Source organism: Lates calcarifer, unplaced genomic scaffold (genome assembly GCF_001640805.2).
Source record: "Lates calcarifer isolate ASB-BC8 unplaced genomic scaffold, TLL_Latcal_v3 _unitig_3793_quiver_2986, whole genome shotgun sequence".
Lineage (NCBI taxonomy): Eukaryota > Metazoa > Chordata > Actinopteri > Centropomidae > Lates > Lates calcarifer.
The window spans coordinates 2,339-14,826 of NW_026116536.1; the positions used below are offsets into that span (position 1 = coordinate 2,339).

A 12,488-nucleotide genomic window follows, 5' to 3' on the forward strand; every position below is an offset into this window, starting at 1 on the left:
TACTTCAGGGAGCAGTAATGAAAAATGTAAATCAATGAGTCACAGTGAATCAGTTCAGCTGAACAGTTCAAACTTCCCTTATTAATCAACTTATGACAAAAAACACACAACATGTCCTGAACTTTTTAACTTAGGGGAGAAATAAAACATAAACAGACCACAGACAGACACAGAACACATGGACATATAAACTGAACGTAAGATGCACAATAATGCAGAAAACCAGGAATGTTTCAGTGGTTTCCATATGTAAATGAATATTTTCATGGATGACAAATGATTTGATAAGCACAGGGCAGGTGCTGCAGCGGGTATGTGTGTACTGTTGGTATATGAGTAAAAGTAAAAAAAAAAAAGAAAGTAAAATAAGTTAAAAAGAAACAGATCATGTACATTTAAAAATGGTAGAGAAATCAGAGAATAGGGAAAATAATCTTCATCATGGCAAATTCCCATACATGTGATCAGAGCCTGTAATGCAGACACTGTTTAATTTTCCATGTAATGGGAACAGCACTGTAAGAGATGTTACCTAACTTGCTGAAGGTTTGAGGTTTGCCCTGCAGCTCACTGTGGCTGCATCGTCTTTCTTCCTTTGTGTAATTTAAAACAAAACTTTGAAAAACGTCCAAAACTCAGCACTCGACCATTTATTCTATTAATTACTTAAGACTGATCTCCAGCCTCATTAACCTGTGTGAACACATCCTGGTGGTTTTGAAGTTCATACAAGGGCATGGTTGCATAACGCAAAGGTGAATCACACCTTACCTTTGTTAGCGCCAGATATTTGCTGGAAGCACACAGCTTAGGCTTTCCTGCTTCTCACTTAACCACCATTAGAAATGCATGTTAGATATGTACAATATGACTGTGAGCTGGTGTGTTACTGACAATGACAGAATGCAGACGGTCTTCTTTTATTTACTGAAACAGACAAGGAATTGCCCTTCAGTGGAATTGGCTGCAGGGGGCCTAGAAGCGACTACAGGGAATCGGGAATGACTCTTAGAAAGATGCTGAGGGTCAAATACAGAGAAATCTGACAAGCAGGAGTCCACATGTCGAGGTTTAAAGCTTCCAGACGGGGTAGTTGGGCCGACATCTTTACATTTGACCACGTTTTTTTTGTTATGTAAGTCCACTGCAGCTGGACAAGAGCGCTGTGCCAACGCTGTGAGGAATAAGGGCATGTTCAGTGAGAGAAGGAGGCACAGGTGGAGAGAAGAAGCCGGTACTAATCAGCTGTGGTTTAGTGTTTCCTGCTGGGAGCTCCACATAGAGAGGAGCTGCAGCTGTGGCTTGGGGAGATCAGTCAAACCGAAAGAAAAAAAAAGAAAAAAGTTACTCCCACTCCCTTTCTAATACATCATTTCTGTCCTTCCTTTTCATATACCTCCTTCTTTTCTCCCCCCTCTTCCACTTTTATTCCACCTCTCTTCCACATGTCCAGAGCTGCATCAAAACTTCAGTGCTCATTAAGCTACTATTTGGCCCGTTCTCTCAGTGATTAAAGTCTTAATTAAATACAATGCCAAAGTCTTACAACACCCATGCGAATGAGCACAGCAGGAGTAGAGCCAGAACTGATTAGTCGTGACAAGCAAACGACCAAAGCGCCCATCTGTGTGCGACTTTCTGACACCAGTTGACCCTCATGTGCCCCCATACGGTCACGTGCGTCTGTCCATGTCCTCCCTCCCCCACCACCTGGCAGTGTTAGCATGGGAAATGTGTGGCAAAGGCCCTGCGTGAAATATGCAATTTATGAGCACTGCCAGAACACAGGGGTGGCAATCACGCCTGCTGCCCCGGCACATGTACAGACACATGCACCCCACACATTTCATGCTTTTTCTCACTGCTCAGGTTCCCGCTCCTGAACATACTTCTGAAAGCAAACATCAGTTATTTGACATCTCACATGGCTGTAATATCTTTGCTTTAACATAAGTAAGAGATGCAAACTCCCCTGTGTGCTCAGAGGGCCCTCTCGCCTACATTCCACAAAACCTCCGCAGCCAGAGAGTCGCAGCGCCTGCGATCACGCAGGCCACAGACGGGTCGTGAAGTATTTCAATTCCCAGAAGCGCTGAATGAGGACGGGTGTTTTCTAGGATGTTTTTCCCATCTCGCTCAGACACTCCGGCTCTCACTGGAACATCCTCAGGAAAGCATTTTTTTTTTCCTGTTTACCTGCCAACTTCATTGTTGTGCCTCCCTCTGCAACTCACAAACCATAGTCTGCCAGAAGGGTAAGAGCCACTACTGCCCAATCTCCAAACAGCAGCCAGGCTCCCCAAACACACACACAAAACTAAATTCTCACCCACATCTTAAAACTTTGTCTTGCTGGACTGCTCATATGAGGTAATACACTTCTTAGATGCCCTTTCTTGGAAGCTGTTTCATAGCTTTTGACCCACCAGGATGTCCCCCTGCAAAATGTGACAGATCTGTTTTAAATAATGTCACTGCATCATTTCAAAGCACATCCATATAACATTAAAAAAGCTATAAACGGCAGGTATTCCTGATAAAAACACAGACTTGTGTAATTAGAAACAGATATCACACGACTTAAAACTGCTTTTAAAGTTCCCATCAGCTGTACAGAGCTTTACAGGACCCCTTAACGAACTGTTTTGGTTAAGTCTCACATTCTCAAAGCGTCTTTTCTGGCAGCAGCAGGCAGGTGTGTTCCTCAAATAACCTGTGTTGAACCCTCTGTACACTGCCTGCCTTACACCAAATAGCAGACAGAGTTGGCGATTCACTGGGGAAACAGTGGAGCATTTAGCTTAAGAGCCACATATTTCCCTCAGGTGTTGGTGGAGACCAAAGCAAAGCTAAAAGACCAGATGCGCTGGACTCGTAAAAATGTTAAAATTAGTGGATTGGATTGAATTTTTTTCTTATTATTATTTTATTAATTGCTAAAAGTGACGTTTGGTCCAGCCTCAGCGAGGTCAGTGTAAGGATGTAAAAAGTGCACACAACTATGGGAGAAAAAAAGGGACACTGACACTTGTCGGTGAACTCTGACCCAGCAGGGAGATTAGGTGACGGCAGCAGAAATCTTGAAAACTGTGGTCAGCATTTAGAGAGAATAGCAAGCTTGTCATGCAGCACACCTAAAATCCCATACATGTGATATTTATAATCGTGATTGACCCATTTAAAACTCTAATCAAAGGACACTGAGTGTGCTGCCAGCACAATAGATCATTGTTATGTTCACTAAGCTACTTACTACTGTAAATAGGTCGACCTAATATATGATGTGTTAGTGCCTGGTGCCCGCCACCTCGTCCCCTTTGTCGTGTGTCATACATGCCCCTGAGCTGGGTCCAAAGAGCCCAGTGAAGTTTGAGAGCTGGCTATAGATCAGCTTCCGTATTTTTTAATCCTAACTCAAAAGAACTTGTTGAAATAAAGGCCATGAATGTGTGTCTAAGTATAGCTTAGTCTGTGTTTGAACTGTGGGGTCAGGAACCAAAACTGGGCCATGACTTTGTTTCTTGTTTCCCATGACATGGAAACTAATATTTTTTTAATGAGTCTGCTCTGCCGAGAGAAAGAGGTGTTACTGGATGCAGACTCTGTAGGGCAGCTACAGCTCACAGTCTCCTGAACCCTGTCTGGTTCATGCTGCTCTCACAAAGCAGCTGTCTGCCTCTACTGGTCAAAACAACACACAACACACAGTCTGTGTAGATAACACATCAGCTTTATTTATTTCACATCGTCGAGGTCATGTATTGTGTCTGTTTATATAATTTGTTTCTTATGTCTCCACCTGGCTGTTCTTGCAGCTCCCCAACATGTTGGTGCTCTGAGCTCCACCGTCATGTCTCTGATGATCGGCTCCTACGCCTCGTCTGCTGTCACTTTCCCCGGAGTCAAGGTAACTCACCAAGGTTACATTAACAGACTGTTATACTTCACATGAACCATGTAAATATGTAACTACATTATTACGTTATGGTGCCTTTGGAATTTAAAGAATGTTATGAGTGAAAATCAAAGAGCACAGTTTGATTCCTATTTACATAAAAGAGCCTCACAAGAAAGAAATCTGTTATGTATATATATATATATATATATATATAGGGAGAGAGAGAGAGATAGAGAGAGAGAGGAGAGAGAGTTTAATGTTGTTTAATGTGTAACATCCAAAAAGGTTGAAAGGTGGGACCCAGGGACTGATGAAGTGTGGTTCCAGTCACTCTGTACTAATTCATATTTTCCAGTAACAAAAAAGAGGAAAGAGGTTGCTCGTAGTGTTTAGCTCATCGTGTTGGTTTTCTGTCCCCACAAACTCCACATTCACCAAACTTTTTTCAAGCAGCAGCAGCAGCAGGCAGGGGGGCTATCTTCAGCAAAAAGCCCTAATGTTCACTGTACTCTACCTGCCCAGCACAAAACCACTGACTAGCTGGTGAACATAATGGAGCACTTAGTGGCTTAAGAGCCAGATATTTCCCGTCAGGGAGACCAAAACAAACGGAAACATGACTACTATACTAATGCTGCTCTGTATCAGCTGGATGTGTAAATAAGGAACTGTTTGCTAACACGGTCACTGTAAAAACTTTACAAGGTGATAATATGTCAGTGTTGTTTTTACAGCGTTTTACACATCAGTTATATGCAGCTTTAAAAGCAGAAGCAGTTTACTTTAAAAAAACAACTTCTACTTCTTCTTCTTCCCAGCTGATCTACGACGCAGGTGTGTCCTTCCAGGTGATCATGTGGGTGTGGGGGGTCTGGCTGCGTCTGTCTTTTTCAACTGCTTCTTCAACTGGCCCAGAGAAGGCTTCCCTACACCTGATGAGGTGGACTACAGGTGAGCGCAGCCGCCATGTCCGTTCCCTCACCTCATCTCAGTGATAGCAAGGCACAGGAATGTTTGTCAGGAGACCTCACTCCAACCTCAATGTGTGTCTGTGTGTGCACAACAGTAAGATCCTCACTCTCAAAGAGCTGCCGTCATCAGACCAGAAGATTGTAGGGGAGAGACTGAGCCAGAAAAATGGAGACGTGCGACGCTCCACAGAGAAGCTTCCCAATGGTCCTGAAGCTGCACCCAGTAAGTCAACAAACACACACAACGCCATTCTTTTTGGATTTGTAACTCATCACAGGTCATATATGTCAACAGGGTGTGACCATTTCAACCAAAGAGCTATTCTCTCTCCTCATATTGTTTTGTTTTTGTAACTAGTTTTTTTTTTTTATGTAACTGTAACTTGCACATTAAATAAAACAGTAACCTCCTTCTCTCCTCAGATACCGTTCCTTTCCGCCGCTCTGTGTTCTCTCCCATCTTCCTGTGGAGTTTGATCACAATGGGAATGTCCCAGCTGAGGATCATCTTCTTCATGGGGGCGATGAACAAGATGCTGGAGTTCATGGTCACACACGGCGAAGAGCATCGTGAGTGTCCAACCCTTCAGTCACAGTCCCAGCAAACAGTTACTGTTTTTTAAATGTACTGTAACACTGACAGAGCACTGACAGACTCTGTCTTTCCTTATATTTCAGCATCTGAGGAGCTGGTGATTGAAGCAAAGGAAAAAGGTGAGTGGTGTAATAATGTGGCTTTAAATTTCTTTACATTATGTAGCTTGTCTGGCATATATTTACATCTTTTATTTGGCCTTATTTTGATTTAATATGCTCTCCTACAGTGAGTTTCTACTCCTCCATCTTCGGCACGCTGCAGCTGCTGTGTCTGGTCACATGTCCTCTGATTGGATACATCATGGACTGGAAGATGAAGGAGTGTGAAGAGGAGAAGGTTGCTCCCACAGACGCAGAACACAAGTAGGTGTACAGTTACAGGTTTAGACAGGAAATGAAAGGAAAGAGAGAGGGGTTTGACATAAAACAAAGGTCACCTGATGGAATCAAACTGATCCGATGTTAAAGCAACACCTCTGTCTGTCTGTGTCCCATCAGACCGACCAGTGGGCCCAAGAGAGACCGCAAAATCCAGAGAGTGACCAACGCCATGAGAGCCTTCATCTTCACCAACATGCTGCTGCTCGCTTTCGGATTCTGCTGCCTCATAGACAACCTGCCTCTACAGGTAACACACACTCACACACATTATAGCAGCAACAACGTCCCAGCACTCAGATACATTGACTGTATGGCTTCTTCTCTTCTTTTCTTCTTTAGATTTTGACCTTCATCCTCCACACCATGGTCCGAGGCTTCATCCACTCCTGCTGCGGAGGCCTTTACGCTGCTGTGTGAGTGCACCAGCCTCATCAAACATCATCACATCGAAGAGGAAACTGTATATGATATCTTATGGGTGTAAAGTAAAAAAAAAAAATCCAATGTAAATCACAAAAAGCATGTGTTTAGTTTCCAGTTCATTAATAAGATGATTAACATTCAATTTAACACCCTACACAATATTTAAGACCTGGCAATGAGACAATAGACTCTTTTTCTGAGCCATTTAAAGTTGTTTCACAGCACCATATAAACACAGAACATAAAGCAGCATTTTACAGTGTGATAAAAGCAACCAGATGTGGTGACAGAATCTGGGGATGTTTTATGTGAGTTCAACAACCACACTACTGCAACACCTCAGTCTCGACTCTGAATCTAGAGTCTAGTCTTCAACCATAGAGCACAGTCAGTACAATACAAGCATCAGCAATGCTATCATCCTGTAATGTTATTTCTCTCTTTGATCTGTAGCTCAGTGGAATTTCATAACCACCTCTCCATCTCTCCCACAGATACCCGTCCAACCACTTCGGCACCCTGACAGGCCTCCAGTCCATGATCAGCGCCGTGGTCGCCCTGCTGCAGCAGCCGCTCTTCATCGCCATGGTCGGACCGTTGAAGGGAGACCCTACTGGGTGAGGACCCGCTCTTGTCTCAGCACACTTAACACTGAGACACACAGATATGAACAAACTCAGCACCGTTCACTGTGGCTGACTGTGTGTATGAAGACAGATTTGTGTCTGAATTGGCCATTTTGAGAAAAGATTACATCACTATCACACAAGAGCCACAAAATCTGTTCCATTAAATCTATATTTAGTATCCATAAGCATAAACCCACAATAATAACTGCTAAGTTTCACTCATTTGCTCATTTCATATTTCCCTAATGACTGATAATCCTACTGGTGATGTAACTGAAGACCAAACAGCCTTGTCACAGTTGTCTACTCTGGTTCTCTGTTTGGCTGCTCCGTCACACTGTCAGGGAAAAACTGAGAGCACACAGAGCAGCTGTGTTGTGAGGGCAAAATGAGGGAGAGAGGTAACTCGCTAATGCACACTCATGGAAGTAAAGCAAACATGCAAGTACATTTATTGAGCCTAAAATAGATTTGTTTAGTCCCTTAAGTAGATATTTGTTTTTAGCCATGTTGGCAGCTAGGCTCCAGAGATCTTGTGTCGGTGTGTAGGTTGGTCAGTCCATCACTCTGATCCAGGCTGAAAAAGCTCAACAACTATTTCATGGATTGCAATGAAAACGTGTTTAGACATTTAGAGAAATATTTCAACAACTATTGGATGACTTTACATAACATTTGATACAGAAACTCAGCTTGACCTGAAGAATTCTAATATCCATCATGGTCATCAGGAACATGTCTCTGTGTGTTTACTGCTAATTAGCAATTGTTAGCATCAATCAAATCCAGCCACTGTTCAAATTTCTTCTTGTTTTCATTGAGAAAATAAAGTCTGACACTAACCAGGAGCTGTATGACCCTAACCATCCACCTCTGCTCTCCTTCAGATCAACCTCGGCCTGCTGATCTTCTCATTGGCCGGCTTCCTGTTGCCGTGTTACCTGTTCTACCACCGCAGACAGCTGCTGAGGGAAAAGGAGGCCAGAGACAAGAGGGCCAACGGTCAGGAGATGCAGGCGCTCAACCACACAGAGGCCAACGGCCACAAACCCCACAGCAACGGCTGCGCCGCCGTGGAGGCTTAGATAACAACATGACACAGCTGAGGATTTGGGGGAATTGTAGGGTTTATTTTTGTACGTGCCTTCAAAAGAGCACCAGCAGTCTACTCATCCATATACACATTGTTTGACATTGGTTTTTTTTGTAGTCATTGCTGGTGCAAATTTTGCTCCCACAAACCAAACCACCCCTTCCACTACCCGTGTTTTGCTATGACTCAGAGTCAGACTTTAAGTTCTTTGGGAGCCGAAGTGTCATCATCATTTGTTGCTGTTTATTTATTTTGGTTTAGGTCAAAGAGCCAAAGTAGTTTGATTTGAAGCCATAGATTTCACTCACATGCACATCCTGGTATGTCCACTGTGTATCAGACTGCGAATATCACGGTACTTGAAAAACTGTTATATAGTTTTCACAGACTTCTGGTAACCATCACAATACTCGCTAACACCAAAGAACAGCTTAAAGATATTAGAAAAGTTACACTTGCTGGTTCAGTATTGTTTCAAAAGTGTGCTTATGACACAAACATTTAGTTTGTCGTGCTGTTACTACTGTAACCCCCTCAGTAAAAGCTATAAATATGTATCAGTACACTATAAAAGGCATACAAGTTATCACAGAAAATTTAAAGCATCTGAACATCTGAATACCAGAGTTTTGGTACGAATGAAGGTTTTTGGGGGGTTTTGAAGCCCAGTTATTCACACACAAACACACAGACACACACACACACACACGTTTAAACGCACAGATAGGCAGGTTGTAGAGACACATATCTACCTCCTCTGTTTCCTGTTTTTGTACTGTCTCTCTGCAACCAACTCCTTTGTCTGTCATTGTTTTTTCACATTAGGAAATATAATCCTTTAAACATCAAACAGCCCAAATGACAAATTTTATCAGTGCAGAATTTTTCCTCGTGTATTCATGGTCATTAGAGGTGGTGCTGATTCAGCCCGTGCATTTCTGGAGTTTTTATATGTAGGAAAAACATTATTTTTTTAAAGAAAATTTCACAAAGAAAAATACTTTTTTTTTTTTTAATTTGGACACACAATGTGTGCCAGTTTTGTTAAACACTTTGTACTGCTTTATGCACAGAAATGAACTAGTGTGTGTATAAATATGTATTTAAGTGTCTTTTTATACTCTAGCTGCATTAGCATTAAAAAGGGAAGCGTTTGTTTCTATATCTGCAAATGTTATTTTGTAGTGTGCTAATTATAAATGAAGCTTATTTGATTCATTGTGTATTCTGCTTTTGCTTTTTTGCCTTTTTTTTGTCATGTATTGATTTTGGAGCAAACAAACCTCCAGCAAAATTTTATGTTGTAAATAGAACTGAGGTGAGTCTTTTATTTTGTTACATATCCTGCTTGCTTTACTACATATGGGTGTGTACAGCATATTCGTGTGTTAACCAGTGGCTGAGGAGATGGTGGCTGGGGTTAAACTTGTTTTTTAATGTGATTTTTCTGCTTTGATGCTCAGAGTTGCATTACAAAAACAGATGTGGCTGTATCTGTCCATCCACTTATTTCAGCCAGCTGCAGATCAAAACAGAAAGGTGGTATATTTCTTCCCAAAGTGACAACAAAATGTACATGTCTGTACGTTTGTTCTGCAGTGTCATGTAGGTTCATGAAATCAGTTGTAATGTATAATTTTTGACTCAGTCCATTTCAGTATAAAGACAGCTTTAATAGATTTTTCTGCTCGTTTGATGCGTTTCTTTTCTGCTCTCTAGTTCTACATGTATAAAATGTGTTCATCACTCACACTGAGGATGAATGCAATTTTGTTTTGTTTCAACTCTGTGCCTTTGCTGCCATCTGGGCTTCACTGCAATAGAAGTGAGATTAATGCCTCTGCCAAATGTCTTTCTCTGCAAACCAAAGCCATGAATAGGGACTGTAAAGCTACTTCCATAGAACAGTACTTATCCTCAGGAGAACATTCAGATGACACAATACATTAGTCCTGCAATGTTTGGTTTGTGTTGATTGTTGCAGGTGTTGATTCAGCTTCATGGTCATTTTAGAGGCTGTAGTTTGTGTTCTTTAGTATAAGAATTGTTAAGAACAATCAGTGTTGAGAGGGTCCAGCTTGGTGTATGTCATCACTTTCTTTCTTCATGTTTTGAACAAGTGGTTGTTAGACCTCTGTTAAAAGTGAGAAATAATGTCCAATGGCATTCAATTCAATGTGAGTCCATTGTGCTTACGCCTGAACTGTTATTGTATGAAGTTTAATCAACACCTCTGACTGTCTCTTTGCTGTATCTGTTTTAATATTGTATCATCTACACTGGCTTGTCTAATTGTCTGTCCTTACCCTTTAAGTTGATGTGCTGGTTTGTCTTGCTGAGTGTATGCTTTTGTTTCCCTGCCTTCAATCAATATATCCAGCTTGTGCATTTGAAAAATAAATGTATGAATGTTGACATATTGTCTAAGTGGCATTTTTCTTTTTTTTTTTTTAACATCCATTTAAAGCATTCTGTCACAGCAACAAAGTGTCTAAGCATCAGCTTTTTTTGTCATTGTTGCTGCAACAGTGGATCATATAATCTAAAACCCCAAAACTCCAAATCCAAAATCAATAAAAGATCTCTTAAAAGGAAACACAAACAAAGATAATAACCAAAGTTTATTTGATTTTGGCATTATGGTCAAAAGATATCACAACAAAATCAAAAGGGGGACATACATACAGTGCCTGCTCAGACATCCATAAAACCATCTTTCTGTCTTTTACACTGTTCTGTAACATGTCTTCTGGTCATCACCACATCCACTGTGTTGCTGCTCCTTTCACTCTCAACAATGCAACCACTTGATTCATCCCCTCTCTTGTTAAACATACTCTCAATAATACAATTATCTGTAAAACACACGCACGCGTCCTCTTACAAAATGCACAGTCACACACACATTCACACACACAGGCATGCACACAGTGGGCTCCTGTCTATCTGAGGCTGTTGCTGTTGGGTTGTGATCCAGCAAGGCCGGGGTGGTCGGGACTGTGGCGGTTCTGGAGCCGGGGGACAGAGCATCAGCAAAACTCAATTAATAATGTTCATTTATGACATACAAGTTAAAGTTCATAATGAGAGAGAGCCTGGGCTTTATAGTCATGCAGATGATCGGAGATGGATACAAACCAAGGGCTGTAATACTACTTGTAGTCTAATTAAGGTAATACAAGTCTCTCATAACTCACAACACACGCATAAAACCTAGATATTCATATTTAACCAACATCCGCAAGAGATTATTTGAGCTGAACGTTAAACCTCTGAACTGAAGTGGTGGGTGATATTCAGCTGCTTCTGATCAGCTGATTAATGAGCGCCCAGGGTTATAGGATTGTTAGCTGAATCATGACACTGAACTTTAAAATATTCTCAGAAAAGACTAAGTGATTCAAAATTATGGATCCCATCAGAGTTGTGGGCAGAGGTGCATTAACTAGTAGACCGCACCAGATGGTTAAACCTGCATTAATTAGTATTTTATTTCAACATTTGTTTAAATTTCTACATGTAATATGAAAGAGGGGCGACTCGTAGTGAACCCAACAAAAAACTCAAATCACCCAACACAGCAGCTGTGCTTAAGGATTTACTGTATGATACGGGCTCTGCTGTTTCCAGAAAAAACATTGTACACTACCTTCCCAGCACTCAACAGTAGATAGACACAGTTTTAAACTTGCTGGTGAGTTAAATACCTAGCAAGCTGAGGACCCAGACGTTTGAGAAAACATCTGTGAAGACCACAAGCTAAAAGGACTGTGCAGGCTGAAGTGTGCAGGAACAAGACCCCAATCAGATGATCATGTTATAATCTGTCGACTGCGTGTTTTTGTTGGAAACTGTTTGCTAGGTAAACCGTACATTTATGAAGTGATAATAAGCAAGCTAGTCAAGCTAGTTTGAGTTCTTTCACTCCCTAGAGTCCAAAAATCAACACTGCTCTGTGTTTATGAATTATATGAATTAATTGTTGTATTTGGTTTAAATTCCAGTACTCAGTATAACCTTTAAGATAATAAACGGTAAGTATAGGTCTGGCTTGGTTAAAGTCAAGATAAGGGACTCGAAAGGACTTCCATCTTTGTTCATGACCCACAATAATACATAATTGTTAACTGTGAATTACTGGGGTCTTGATAAATAGATTTTATTACCTTCTTCTTTTTCTTGTCTTTTCTTCTTTTTCTTGCGGTCAGGATCGTCGTCCCTCTTTTTCTTCTTCTTCTTGGGATCAGAGTCTGATGGAGTTTCTGTGATGTAAAAAAGAAGCAGGTCAGTGGCCTGAAAACGTGTTACACTCCTTTGTGTTTGTGTAGAGGTGTAGTTTATGTTGTACCTTGTGGTAGTGGGTCCTGTGGTCGATGGTGTTTGTGCTTGTGTTTGCTCTTCTTCTTTGGGGGCTGTATGTGCATTAGTCTGTACTGTTCTGGAGCTGGAAACACAAACACAAAAACATGTATGTAAGTACTGAAAGATACTGGTTT

The 12,488-nt window shown here is 41.4% G+C and overlaps 1 protein-coding gene and 1 pseudogene across 1 annotated transcript; one reads left to right on the top strand and one right to left on the bottom strand.

Annotated features, from left to right (window-relative positions):
- Positions 1 to 3,815: 3,815 nt before the first annotated feature.
- On the top strand, positions 3,816 to 10,407 carry LOC108894705 (large neutral amino acids transporter small subunit 3-like; annotated as a pseudogene).
- Positions 10,408 to 10,600: 193 nt separating this feature from the next.
- On the bottom strand, positions 10,601 to 12,437 carry LOC108894706 (mediator of RNA polymerase II transcription subunit 19-B). Its single transcript, XM_051068272.1, has 3 exons — positions 12,341 to 12,437; positions 12,159 to 12,254; positions 10,601 to 11,000 (listed from the first exon to the last, which is right to left on the bottom strand). The coding sequence occupies exons 1-3, from the start codon at positions 12,414 to 12,416 to the stop codon at positions 10,900 to 10,902; spliced, it is 273 nt and encodes a 90-aa protein (XP_050924229.1). The 5' UTR covers positions 12,417 to 12,437; the 3' UTR covers positions 10,601 to 10,899.
- Positions 12,438 to 12,488: the final 51 nt, after the last annotated feature.